At 41.2% G+C, this 13,870-nt stretch overlaps 1 protein-coding gene across 1 annotated transcript in view; it reads right to left on the reverse strand.

Annotated features, from left to right (window-relative positions):
- VAPB (VAMP associated protein B and C) overlaps positions 1–13,870 on the reverse strand; it is a 47,984-nt gene that overhangs the window by 16,894 nt on the left and 17,220 nt on the right. Inside the window, exon 2 of the mRNA XM_081033423.1 lies at positions 5,866–6,018. Within this exon, the coding sequence (XP_080889549.1) occupies positions 5,866–6,018 (153 nt within the window). The remainder of the gene's footprint in view (positions 1–5,865; positions 6,019–13,870) is intronic.

Here is a 13,870-nt window from a genome sequence, read left to right on the forward strand (position 1 = left end):
CTCCTCATAGTCTAATTAATTTATTTGTACAGAGACTGGTACAAACATACCCCATTGTCGCTGGAAGTAGAAGTGTGCCATATACAGATACCAGCCAAAGAACAAGGCTCACTCATTCTTTTTTATAAATAACTTTTAAAATCGACATCTTTTCCCGGAACTCCAATATATGTCCTGTCTCCCCTCATACTTCCTAATGGACTACAACGCAGCCTTTTCCTGACCACTCTCGTGTGGCATGAGCACCCATTCTATGCCATCTTAGTAAGACCTCCAAGCCAGGTCTCTTAGCGATCTGGAGAATGCTCTGCCCGGAGGTTTAAGTAACTCTAGGTCCCTCCTGTGATTTCCAATTCTGCTTGTTCTCTGTGGTGTTCTGCCCAGTCCCGCACTGTGGCCGCCTCTCACAGCCCTTCCCTTCTTCTGGCCTGTGACTGATTAACAGTGACTCTAAAGCAAGAGTAAACAGGAGAACCAAGATGGGGGCGCAAGTGCGTGAGTGTGAAAAGAACAGGATGTTGGATGCCCCACAGTTCTGCTTAGCTTTTCCTCCTGAGTCACACTGTGGACCGGAAGTTACCTTTAGCTACGTGGAGGGTCCTGAATGTACTTGATTAGTTCTGTTGAGCTTTGAAAATGTAAAGAATAAATAAATGGTGTCATACTCATAAAAAGTGAAACACACAATTCTTCTTAAATTTAAATATTACACTAAACTTTTAAGAAATCTTTAAAAGCACCATTAAGCTGAATTTTTGCTGGTAACTTCCTTTTAAAAAAAACACAGCATCTCATGTGGTGAAAAAGATTAAAGACATCTTTTAAGTATGAATGTGAGTTGTTCTTATCTGAGAGTAATAAACCTGGTTCGTGAAAAACATTTATGAAAAGGTTTCACTTATCAGAGACTTCAGTTCCGAAGCAAATGATCAAACAAAGCATGTAGCTGTGAAGACGCCCGAACGCCCCACGTGGAGCTCCACACACCAGCACTTGCCAGACAGACGAACGCCCACCTTCCTTCTCTAAGGGCAGTGCACTTACACTCTGGGGCGAAACTCCTGAAAGCTGCAGCCCAAGGTTGGCTGGTCCAGGACAAGCAAGCAGCTCCACTCAACTGAGTCAGCAAAATCTTAAAAGGATTAATTATCAATTGCAATACTACATTAATTGACCAATTACATTAATTGACCGACGTTTCCATCCAACAAGAGTTGCCTATATTCATCGTCTCTCCTCAGGATTTTACTGGAAGAAATTTATGCTTTAAATGTGATTGAAATAAGTGCTGAAAAGAGCTGTATGTCAGGAATAAATACTGCTCCTTAATTCTTTGAATTTTAATTTAAAATACAGACTCAGACACTAGAAGACTGGTGTGTGTGCGTCTCTAATCCTTTTCCAGTTCCCCGGGTACTTAGGAAAGTTATCTGTACCTATACATTGGTATCTTTAATGACTCTTTCCAATGCCCCCAACACACAGATGTTTTGCATTTCTAATTTGCTTGGAACACAGGCAACCAATGTGCATAATTGAACTGCAAATGGAAGCGTGCTTGCTACTTTAGTGAAATTAGAATTCAGTGAAGGTTATAAAAATATTAAACTTAATATCATATTACAGGAAGCGTAAGTATTTTTGATGGGCCCATAATTTTACCACTTCACCTGCTGTATCCGCTGGCAAACATGGTTTGGAATATTAATGGAAAACTCCCTCATTATTAAACTGCAGTACTGAAAAAAATCCACAACCACTAACAGCTAACCACAAAGACATTTTCAGAAATTATCTACCTTAAAAATATTTTCCCACCAGACAGTTCAGAAAACAGATTTAATTTTGTAAAGCTAGAACAAATGGGGAGACCCCCCACTGCTTCAAACAATTCATTAATTCAAAAAGTTCTATTTTCCTTGCATTTAAAATCTCAGGGGGCAAAAAAATCCAATCTCCTCTTCTCCAGTCTCCATTTAAGTGTGCCTATTTTGCTGAGGTCCAGACTTGAATGATTCAAAACCATTTCTAGTAGATGTTGTGGATCAGGGAGCAAGGGGCCAACAGCACGGCATTCTGGGCCAATTAATGCACACAGAATGTGCCCAGTGCCCCTCACCTACTGCACTGCCTGGCTCACAGGCAGGACTCAGAGGGACTACCGTGAGCAGGAGTAAGAGGAGCACCTACGGAAAGGACAAGGACAAGAAAGAATCCAAATCACTGACCCAAGTGACCAGATCCCAAAACACCACATTTTCACTTACTAACACGAAGTTTAGCTATGCCAGTTTCCAACTGTTGCTTTTACCACCTAAGTTTATAAAGAGTTGTTGGATTTTTTTATGGACCCAATATGTGATCTGCCATCGTCTGAAGAAAATAACATGAAAGGTCAGAGTCTGGACTTTCGACAAATCACATCAGGTCCCTCAAATATAAGGTTAACCTAAAAGCTGAGAAGAGCTTTACAGGGTGTGTCTGAAAGACACCTGACAGCTGGAAAGTCTCGCTTCCACGTTGTGAGCCTTCAAAGCCTCAGACCCTCTGGCCAGCTCCCCGGGTGGGCACCATCCTCCCCACCCGTCCTCTCCCTGCCCACCCCGCACCCCGGGACAGAGAAGGATTTATAACCTTCCCTAATAGCTGGCACATCCCAAGGGGTTTCCGAAATGGGAGAGAAATCATGTACTCGTCATGTCCTTTCCAGGTATGCTGTGACATTCTGTGTGGTAGGCAGGGCAATGATAGCAGTATTTTTAGATTCAACGGCCACATTTTTATAGATTATATCTCAAAATTTACTACAGGCTTTTCACTATAAAACAAATGCATGTTATAGAAAGAAGAGAAAGCACAAATTTCTTCTTAAAATTAGAAAAAGTCGATAAATTAATGAACCATATGAAAGTAGTTTCTTTCTAAAAAGGCAATTCAAATACGTACAGTCCACCGTCAACAAAAACTAGCCAGTTTACGTCAAAGCTAGTGGATGAATAATGCAATTCCTCTCTTGTAACATGTTTTCAGTTACACCAGCATCGTAATACTTTGTGATGTAGAGACAATTCTCTCCATTTTACAAATGAGAGCTTTGAAACAGGTAAATACTTTGTGACGTAGAGACAATTCTCTCCATTTTACAAATGAGAGCTTGGAAACAGGTAAATACTTTGTGGTGTAGAGACAATTCTCTCCATTTTACAAATGAGAAAACCAGAACCTACAGAGGTTAATGGGTTGGCCAAAGATCAACCAACAAGTGAAACAGCAGGGCTGGGCTTCCTTCCTGTTCAGGTTTCCAGACCCCAAACCTAGCGGTCTTTGAATCCAGCGAATGAGAGCCGCTGGCCACGCGCGCACCTGGGGAGAAGGCAGGCTGGCCTTCGGACAACCCGCAATGCCAGTCTGCCGGTGTCCTCTTCCTGAGCCTATTCTCTCCCAAAGGACCCTGAGAACGCTGTGGACTCACCGAGATGTCATCATGCAGCTGCATTTTAAGAGCACCCTTGGACAAGTGCGGTGCTTCTGACCTGATAGGAATGTCTATAAATGTTACCGCGGCCCCTCAGCTCATAAAACTGCAACAAACGGGTGCCAGTCTCCTTTGCCAACCGGGGAGGCTGTGCTGGAAAGGCAATGACATGTGGCTTCACCAGGGTGCACCTCAAGCACTGAGATAAATGCACACCAACGGAAAACAAAGGAGCCCTTTTTGATGTGCAAACATGACCTTCTCTCCTCTAGGAGGACAATCTGAAGACACAGGGACATTTCATTCTCTGATTGCTTTCCCCCCAAGTACATGCCACAGCGAGAGCCATGGTACTTTATGCTCTGCCTCTGTCTGTACGTGGGCCAGCCTGAACACTGCCAACGCAGGCTGGAGCGAAGACACCTGGCTCCAATGCCAGCGCTGCCCCTGATCACCAGGGGACTCAGAAGACCAGGCCCACATCCGTACCTGCGAAAGGAGGCCACAGCCACAACACGTGGTCTTCCTTAAGTGGTAATCATCAATCAAAACAAATGCCCAGGTTAGTTTTTATTTTAAAAAATATTTCTATGATAGACAGGGATGAATCTTTCGAAAAGAGACACAGACAGACACACACACACATCTAATATCAGAACAGAAAGCACATCTACACTGTACAACTGCCTGTTGAATCTATTTTAGTCAGAAAACCATGTGGTTGCTCCCATATTTACTGTGAAAATTTACTGGTAATTCTCATTTACTGACAACCTTGCTCAAATTTGATATGGACAAGGAAATCAAGAGGAAAAAAATCAATTAAAGAGAATAAAAGATTTCAGCTATCCCTGATTTCAATAGAAAAAGGGAAACCCCAAATATATGGTAATGGAAGGAAAACTGACTCTGGGTGGTGAACACACAATGGGATTTATAAATGATGTAATACAGAATTGTACACCTGAAATCTATGTAATTTCACTAACAATTGTCACCCCAATAAATTAAAAAAAAAAAAGAAAGGGAAACCCATGTGTTTTCAAACCCTGTGCACCCAAGGGATACAGAAACACCGGGGCCCCTTCCATTCTCCAGACTGTTGCAGTTCAGAGTCTGGCTGCAGAGCCAGAGGAAGAACCCACAGCTCTGGCTCTGTCACTTGCTCGCTTTGGGAGCCTACGGCCACAGGTCTCCTCCTAACGATACACTCCTCACCGGACACACCACAGAAATTACATAAGCTAACACGTGTGCAGGGCCAGCACCCAGGAGACCCTCAGTAAACCTTGGTTCCTACCCTCCTGAGTTCTCCTGGATAATAAGCCAATTCAAGAATCCAGACTGGGTCTTACAGCCTCAGAGACAAGTGCACAGGGGGATAGCGGGTGTAGGCGTGCCATAATGAGAGAGACCAGTGGATGTAGGGAATCAGAGTTTGCAGAAATGATCAGATAATGAAACACCTTATATCTTTCCAAAGAAGTGAATCATTTTCTTTTAGGTATCAAGTGAATAGCCAAATGTATAGCAATCAAAATCTGTGATGGAAAAAGCCAGCCAGGTACTCATTTCAAATGAGTAGTAGCTTCTAATGATGCAGAATCCTCTGTAGCACTCTCCTGATACTTACAGGATAAACACCCACGCCCCCAGAGCTCCTCCACAAACACAAAGGCATTCTTGAATCCAGAAGTTGTAATGAGCTACAAGTTTGTTCCATTTCTAAAATACATTTAAACTCACACCCATCACTTATACCACCTTAATTCTGAAATCCCATTCTCAATTTGGGTACTTTACCAGCATCTTTGCAAAAGCTGGACTCTGGAAAACATATGCACTCTCAGACAGAAGGGGACAAACTCATCAGACAGGCACAAAACTTACACCCTTGAATATATTCCAATTTCCTCAGCCCTCATCTCCCTTAGCTTTTCACAATCAGTAAAGTCAGTTACCAATCACTGGAAATGACATGAGCTTAATGTCAGAAATCATTAGCTTAAGTAAGAAAATAACTCCATTTAGCTTTCTCCCACAAAGTAAAATTAAGTTTGTTTAGCCCTTTTTTATTTATTGCCAAAGGGCAGATTTAACTTCAAGGGAGTGACAACCAAACTCATTCTCAAGTACAGTCTGAAGTTACCACTTTCATTTTGCTCTAAACACTGACGCACAAAGGCTGTAAGCATGAAAGCAAAGAGGTGTTACTTCTAGAAAACCAGCAGGTGCGTGGGCCCCCTGAGCGTGGAGGGCTGGGGAGAGGTCTACAGCTTATCTGGCTACCCTGCAAGCACAGGCTTTAGGACACCCCCCCCCCTCAGGGCCTTCCTGCCCCGCTCCCAGCCCCGGAGCCCCAGCTCTCAGCCCCCCTTCTCAGTACTTACCGGAGACATTGATGGCAGCCCCTGCATCGATGACCCCGCTGTTGGGCCTCACGCAGTACCTACGCGGTGCCGTGGTCTTCACTTTAAAGCACACGTTGCGGTCTGTTGGGTTGCCAAGCTTCAAGTTGGTGGTGACAACGTCCGTGAAGGGACCTGTGGGAGGACGGAGACTGATTGGGGATCTCGTGAGGTAAGTAGAGAAGGCTGACTTGTCTGGGGGCCGGGAGGGAGATGGAATATGCTTTAGGGAAGATTCAAGATCCACCACTATCTCACTAGCATGGATAAAAGAGAAGAGCTGAGGTTAATGCTCTAACAGCAACAGTAAAATTCCCCACGTTCTCACCATGCCACCAGGCACCTAGGAAGTGTTCTAACACCAGTATCTCACGGAAACCTCACAATTTGGTGATTATCGCTGTTTCCCAGGTGAGAAAACTGAGCTCAGGCAGACACGTTACTTGTCCGAGTTTTCATACTAGTTAGTGGTGGTTAGGCTCTGTAACCGACAGCCTGTGTCGTAGACCAGTTCTTAACCTACACTAAAGGCCGATTTCACGATAATAAGGTGCAATCTAACAGGGAGGATGTGAAGGATGAGACCTGGGTCCTGATTATCAATGGTGGAGTGTGCCAAGAGTTGCACATGTAAGAAATAAGAAAGACTGAGGTCTTCGTGGCCCAGAAACACAGAAAAGTGCTGCTGCCAGAGAAGTCGGTATCATCCTAGGTTACGGCAAGTTCATAGCCCTGCTGGGCAGCCCACGCCTGAAACGTCACACTCAGCTTTAACTACCCAGGCTACTGGGAAGACTGCAACAAAGCTCAGTGCCCTGAGGGTGTATTTTATTATTATTATTTATTCATTTTCTGTTTTATTAGATTTTTTAATTAAAAAAGTAAAGCATGCCTCTTAAAATAAGCCAACAATAAAAGATGTATAAAGAGGAAGTTAATAAGCTTTCCCTTGTCCCCTGAGGTAACAATACGGGACATCTTTCCACATCATCTATGCTTATACAAACAGTACGTACATAACATGTACAGGGAGGGGGCTTCACAAAAATGGGATCATGCTATTCACATTACTGGAAACTTGCTTTTCCATTACCAATCTACCAAAGACACCTGACTACTGGGTTTATTAAGGAGTCAGGTGGGAGGGTTGAACTATCAAGATCTCTTAGATCTTTTTCAAATTTACATCTCTTCACCATGTAAATCACTATCTTTGTGTTTCCTCCAAGCAAGCTCCTGATTCCTATCTTTACTTTTACAAGGAAGTAGGACATAGGGTGGCTAGGTGTATATGTCTGTGCACGCATATTCACAAAGAAATACATAATGTTGCTTCATCCGTTACCTAAGACCCAACCAACAAAGACATTCTACTCTATGACTTGAAAACTTTTCCACGAGACTCCAAGCTCCCGAGGACAGGGAGGACACCTTCCCAGTTTCTGTATCTCCAGCACTATGCCTGGCATCTAGAAAAGGTCTAAGAGGGGAGCAGGGAAAGAGGGAGAGGGACTGATTGATTCATTCACCAAGGAGGAAACGACCTCATAGATTACCACCAGCGAAATGAAAATCTCAGGCTGCTTTCTGTCCTCTAGAGGTGCTCTGGGTATGAAAAATCAATCTGATATGGGTTTAACTTAAATATAAATTAAGAAATCAATAATGGTGGAAAGAAAAAAAAGAAAAGAAAGTCAATTCCAAAATCAAATAAACTACAGCCAGTTCTACTATAAAGCTTATTTTGAAACTGTGAATTTGTTCCAATGTGATTGATGTGCATATTAGGGGGACAATCTGAGCACAAAACGAATTTCACATTTGCTTATGCGTGATTTTGTCTGCAAGAAACGCTGGGTGAACACAGAAAACTGCATCATGCTGAAGCGTGCTGCACAGAAATACACAAACTACACACCTACAACACACCTCAACCACCTACCAGCTACCTCAGTCTACTTTGTGGGTTAGGAGCCATGCTCATCTCACCTGCTCTTAGAACTTTCCCGTGGATTTCAGGTAACCCTCCTTCCTTCCCTTCAGGGTAACTCACAAACTGCAACTCTCCCGAGGCCCACTTTACAGGCAAACGTCAGGTCTTTTCCAAGCTAAAGTGCTACATTTAACTGTAGTATTTATGTCTGTCCTACCTATTTAATGTGTGTAAAACTGCTACTGTTTTATTAGTTTCCTATCTTTGTGTGTGTGTGTCCAACAAAGCTTTTGAGTGCTGTGCCCCTAACCTCATTTCCCCTTGTAAGTCCTGTGGTTTTTATTGTGTTGTTTTGCGTAGGATGGTGCTTTTTAGGAATGCACATGTCGCATTAACACAAAACCGACTATACTCCTGGATCATCGAGGGTTTGGGGGTGACTTACATGAAAGCTGTTCATGACACCTTCGGGAACGAAAAGCCAAAGGTCATTCTCCACCTGCCTCCCTTTCCAGTAAGTGCTGCCTCTGGCACTCTGGGGGTCAGGCTGGCAGCCGCAGCTGGCAGTGGGGCACACGGTCCTTGGCAGTGCATGCCACCTACTGACTCCAGCACAAACAAGCCCGTCTCTATCCTCTAAAGCATCTCCTCACTGAGAACTACACGCTTACGCCAGAGGGCAGGGGCGCTGTGGCCCAAGAGGATTTTCTGCTCCAGGGAGGGGAAGCCAGATGCTGACAAGGCTCCGTCCCTGTATCAAGTGTGTGGCATTGGGGAGAAACAGGACACTTGGTGCTGAGGCAGGGTTTGGGGGATTATGGAGGCAGCAGCTCTCTGGGCCGCTCCTTTTCCATGCTCTAATGCACGAAGTCGGATGCATAATGAAGATGGAGAAAGTCTGATCTCCCATGAAGGCTCTGCTTGCTTAGGTGGAGATCACTTCGGCCAGGGTCAAAGAACCACCAAACACAACTCTAGTCTGGGGCAAACACACGCACACATATGCACACACGGCGCACACATCACGGCACAGTCCCCACGGGCAACCACTCCCCGGCCTCACAGAAACATCACCATCACAAGAACTCCACAGAAGCATACACGGGGTGAGCAAACACTGCGGTGAATGTTTATTTAAAAAATAAACAGTAAAAGAAATGTGTTACAGTAAATGACACATTGCCATTAACCCCCTGAAAATGATCCCCCTCGCTTTGAACACACGTATCCCAGTATCCCATCGTTCTTGCCACTTTCTTAAGCAGTTCTGGAAGTCCTCTTTCATGAGTGTCTTTAGTTGAGAGACAGAGCGAGACAGAGCGAGAGCGAGCGAGAGCGAGAGACAGAGAGAGAGACATTGATTTTTCTAAGGTGGTTTGAAATATACTACTAACAGCAGAAAATAGGAATGCTGGCAAGATCACTGTGATGAAATTAAAAATACTTTACTTGTTTCCAACTCAATTTCTAGTGTCTTGTCCTCCCCACCCTGCCTCATGTAGTTGGGGGACCCTAAATTTTTAAAGTTAAGTCCTCATTTAACATGTGAATAGGTCCTGCATCTTTAAGCAAAATGACATATAAAGAAACCAACTTTGCTACAAGCTAACTGATATAAACAACTTCAGTTCCTATGTCATCTCATCAACATTACAGCAAAACTACTTGAACAAAAAAGGCATTATTTGAGGACCTGCTGTATTTGTTTATCCCTTGCACTAACCTTTTCTTCTTGGTATTCTACAAAAAAATAAACCAAATTTAATGGTAAACACTAAGTTGTTTCTGGAAATACCCCTAGTTAATCTATTACACAGCAATCTAAATACTGTTTCAACCTATATGAATCATATAACAGGTAGTCTAAACTACTAAAAGACAATATTTGTAGTAATAAGCAGGATAAAATAAATATCCCACATTTCTCAACACTCACTCCTGGACTTTTGAGTAGTAAGGGTTTCTTGGGCTTATATAGGTTTTAATTTATAAAAATCTGGAGGGAAATATACTGAACATATATGCTAACGAATGATGTCAGTGGTAAAATAGCAAAGTCTCATAAGTAGAAATCAAGACATTTTGTACAAACAGGCCTTCTCTCCCTACCCCCAGCAATTTACTCTAAGAATTTTATTGAAAATAAATTCTATTCGATTTGAGTAATTATAGGAAATAAACCATGTTAGTGTTCTCCTTTTCCCCTGTATTAATGAATTAGAATACACAAAAAACCTCAATAAAAATGATGTAAGGGCTTATGAGCATCGTTCAGATTTTTACTAGTCACTTTCATTTCATAAAACTGCCATTTCCATTAAAGCATGATGTAAAAAATGGGACTTTACTACACCAACATGCATATTTATCGCCAATGAACTTAAACATTGCTTATAAAGTACAGAGTCCATTTTACAAGTGAAGTCTCTTTCAAAAGTGAGACTTCTTTTTTTCTTTCGAAAAGATGGAAAAAATGATTTGGTTATGTCTAGAACCACCACACATACTCTTAATTAATCATTTTGCTTTCTGATCTTCTGTTCCTTATTTCAAGATAAAGTTTATACAAAACTAGGAACGAAGCATCTAAACTGTGAATTGGGAGGTCAAAAAGTTAAGCAACATGATTTTGGAAGAAATTAGGAATATTCTTTAAATTTGTAATTTTTCGCCTTTTTAACAATTTGAATAATGTTCTTTATGCCCTTTATCATGTACATTCCCCTGGGAAAATTCTTGTGAGTTTGGCAGATGCTCATGAATAGCATTAACTAACCTGAATATGAATTCCTTGCCATGCTCTAAAGGTATTTAGATAAAGCTACCTAAGCACAGTATAAATTACAGCAGGTCCTCGAATAACAGTGTTTCCTTATAACTTTGATGAGACGCCCTAAGAACTTAACTCTTGTTTATATCAATGAGCCTACAGTAAAACTGGTTTGGTTACACCTCTTTTCCCTTCAAGTCCCAGGACCTATGGACTTACAGTATTTCCTACACCCAGCTTTGGCTTATTGTTATTTTAAAGTGTGTATTTTAAGACCACTAGAAGATCTAGAATTGACCTCAGAAAGCCAATAATACAATGCCAGCAGAAATATGCATAGCATTAAAAGTGAATGGAGGAATGGCTGATTTTTCAGTCTTTCGTACAAAAATGGAGCCTTAGAATTTACAAAGTGCTAGTTTAAAGGTCATGGAAAGAAGGCCGACATCTAGCAAAGTTCTCAGCAGTAAGAGTTCAGGTTCCAGGTATTGAAAATTTCATCAAAAATGGTTGGATAAACTTGTCAATCAGGAAACATGCATGAGAGCATTTTGTGGAAAAAGCATTGCATCAAATCTTTAGTTAAGATCCCAACAATCGTAGAAGGTAGCGGTGAATACTCCGAGTGAACTCAAAACCCGGCTTTGGCCTTACTTACCTGGGCAACCTCAAGCATATCAATATCACCCCATCTGTAAATAGCAGGACGGAATTTTTTAAGGGGTAAATATATCCTTTTACTTTCAATAATTCAATTCAACTAGAACATAAAGACATATATATAAAACACAAAACCATAAAACTTCTAGCAGATAACATAGAAGAAAATCTAGATAACCTTGGGTTTGGTGATGACTTTTCAGATACAACACCATGAAAGAAATAATTGATTAAGCTGGACTTCATTAAAATTAAAAACATTTGCTCTGCAATGGATAATGTCAAGAGAAAGAAGAAAGCCACAGACTGGGAGAAGTATTTCCAAAGACACAGTTGGAAAAAAAACCTGTTTGATAAAGGACTGTCATCTAAAATATACAAAGAACTCTTAAAACTCAACAATAAGAAAACAAACCACCCGATTAAAAAAATGGGCAAAAGATCTGAACAAACACCTCACAAAAGATACAGAGACGGAAAATACAATGAACCATACAGATGGAAAAAACACACAAATGAAAGATGTTTGTTCAATACAAGTTCTGACAATTAAGTTAGAGAACTTGTTGCAACAATGTTGCTAATCTTTTTTGATATCAGAGGGATTATTCATTATGAATTTGTACCAACTGGACAAACAGTTAACCAAGGTTATATTTGGAAGTGCTAAAAAGGTTGCATGAAAAAGTTAGACGACCTGAACTTTTCTCCAACAATTCATGGCTCTTGCATCACGACAATGCACCAGCTCACAGGGCACCGTCTGTGAGGGAGTTTTTAGCCAGCAAACAAATAACTGTATTGGAACACCCTCCCTACTCACCTGATCTCACCCCCAATGACTTCTGTCTTTACCGGAAGATAAAGGAAATATTGAAAGGAAGACATTTGGATGACATTCAGGACATTAAGAGTAATATGATGACAGTTCTGATGGCCATTCCAGAAAGAGTTCCAAAATGGCTTTGAAGGGGGGACTAGGCACTGGCGTCAGTGCATAGCTTCCCAAGGGGAGTACTTCGAAGGTGACTGTAGTGATATTCAGCAATGAGGAATGTAGCACTTTTTCTAGGATGAGTTCGCGAACTTAATTGTCAGACCTCTGTATGTCATTAGGAAATTGCAAATTAGAACAATGAAACAATGAGCTACCAATACATGCTTTTTAAAACAGCCAAAATCTAAAACACTGAACATTAAATGCTGACAAGACCATAGAGCAACGGGAGCTCTCATTCATTGCTGTTGGGAATGCAAAATGGTATGGACACTTAGGAAAACAGTTTGGCTGTTTCTTAAAAAACTAAACATTGTCTTACCATACAATCCAGAAATTGCACTCCGTGGTATTTACCCAGAGGACCTGAAAACTCATGTCCACACAAAACCTGCACATAGATGTTTATAGCAGCTTTATTTCCAAGCCAAACTTGGAAGCAAATGAAACATCCTTCAATAGAGAGTGGTTAAATGGTGATCCATCCAGACAATGGAGTATCATTCAGTACTGAAATGAGTTATCATGCCATCAAAATTCAGACATGGAGGAATCTTAAATGCATATTACTAAGTAAAGAAGCAATCTGAAAAGGCTGCATCCTGTATTATACCAATTATGTAACATTCTGGAAAAGGCAAAGATCAATGGTTGTCAGGGGTTGGGGGGCGGGGGAGGGATACAAAGATGGGCAGCGAAACTACTCTGCGCGACACTCTAATGGTGGGTACGTGTCATTCATTATATATTTGTCAAAACCCATGAAATGTACAGCAAGGAGATCACACCCTCAAGTAGACGAGGAAATTGGGGTTAGCATGGTGTGTGGGTGTAGGGTCATCAATTATTAATGATTGCATTGGTCTGGCGCTGACTCTGGACCACTGTGGACCACGGAGGGAGCGGTGCACATGTGGGGCCAGAGGTTTATGGGAGCTCTCTGTCCTTTCTGATCCATCTTCCTGTGAACCTAAAACTGCCCTAAAAATAAAGCTTTTTTTTTTTTTTTTTTTTTTTTTTTTTTTTAAGAGGAAGAAAAAGAGTACCTGGCCTTTGTATTAACTCATCTTTGGCAGCACCCCCCAACATTTCCGATATTAACTATTATTGAGAGTTTTAAATATATCTATTTTATATGTACATAAATGAAAAAATAAAAAATATATAAAATGAATAAAGATGCTTTGTTTTGCAAAGAGACTGCTTTTCCTCCTTTTTCTGGAGTTCATGAAATTCTGGTGTTAGAAATACATATCCTTTCTTTGTAATATGTCTCCTGATCTAACTACAATACTTTGAAACTCAAACTATATGTTACCGAATAAGTTATATACCAATTTGATATATAATCTATCAGGTCTCAGCTTTCCAGATATAAACTTAAAGTTATTAGCTCCACAACAGTTTTTTTTTCACTCTGCATAAAAAAGAGCTGTATTTTATACTCTTGCAAACACAATTTAGGTACAATATCTCTCCTTTCTTCAACCCTTCCAAAAAACAAGTTACCATATTTCACTTCAACTCTGAAAAGATTACCTTCTGGGAAGGTAATAATCTGTCTCCAAAAGCCTAGGACTGATGATGGATTTTGTTAAGACAATAAAATTATGTTCCGGTTTCAATA

The sequence above is a fragment of the Rhinolophus hipposideros genome, assembly GCF_964194185.1.
Source record: "Rhinolophus hipposideros genome assembly, chromosome: 22".
Lineage (NCBI taxonomy): Eukaryota > Metazoa > Chordata > Mammalia > Chiroptera > Rhinolophidae > Rhinolophus > Rhinolophus hipposideros.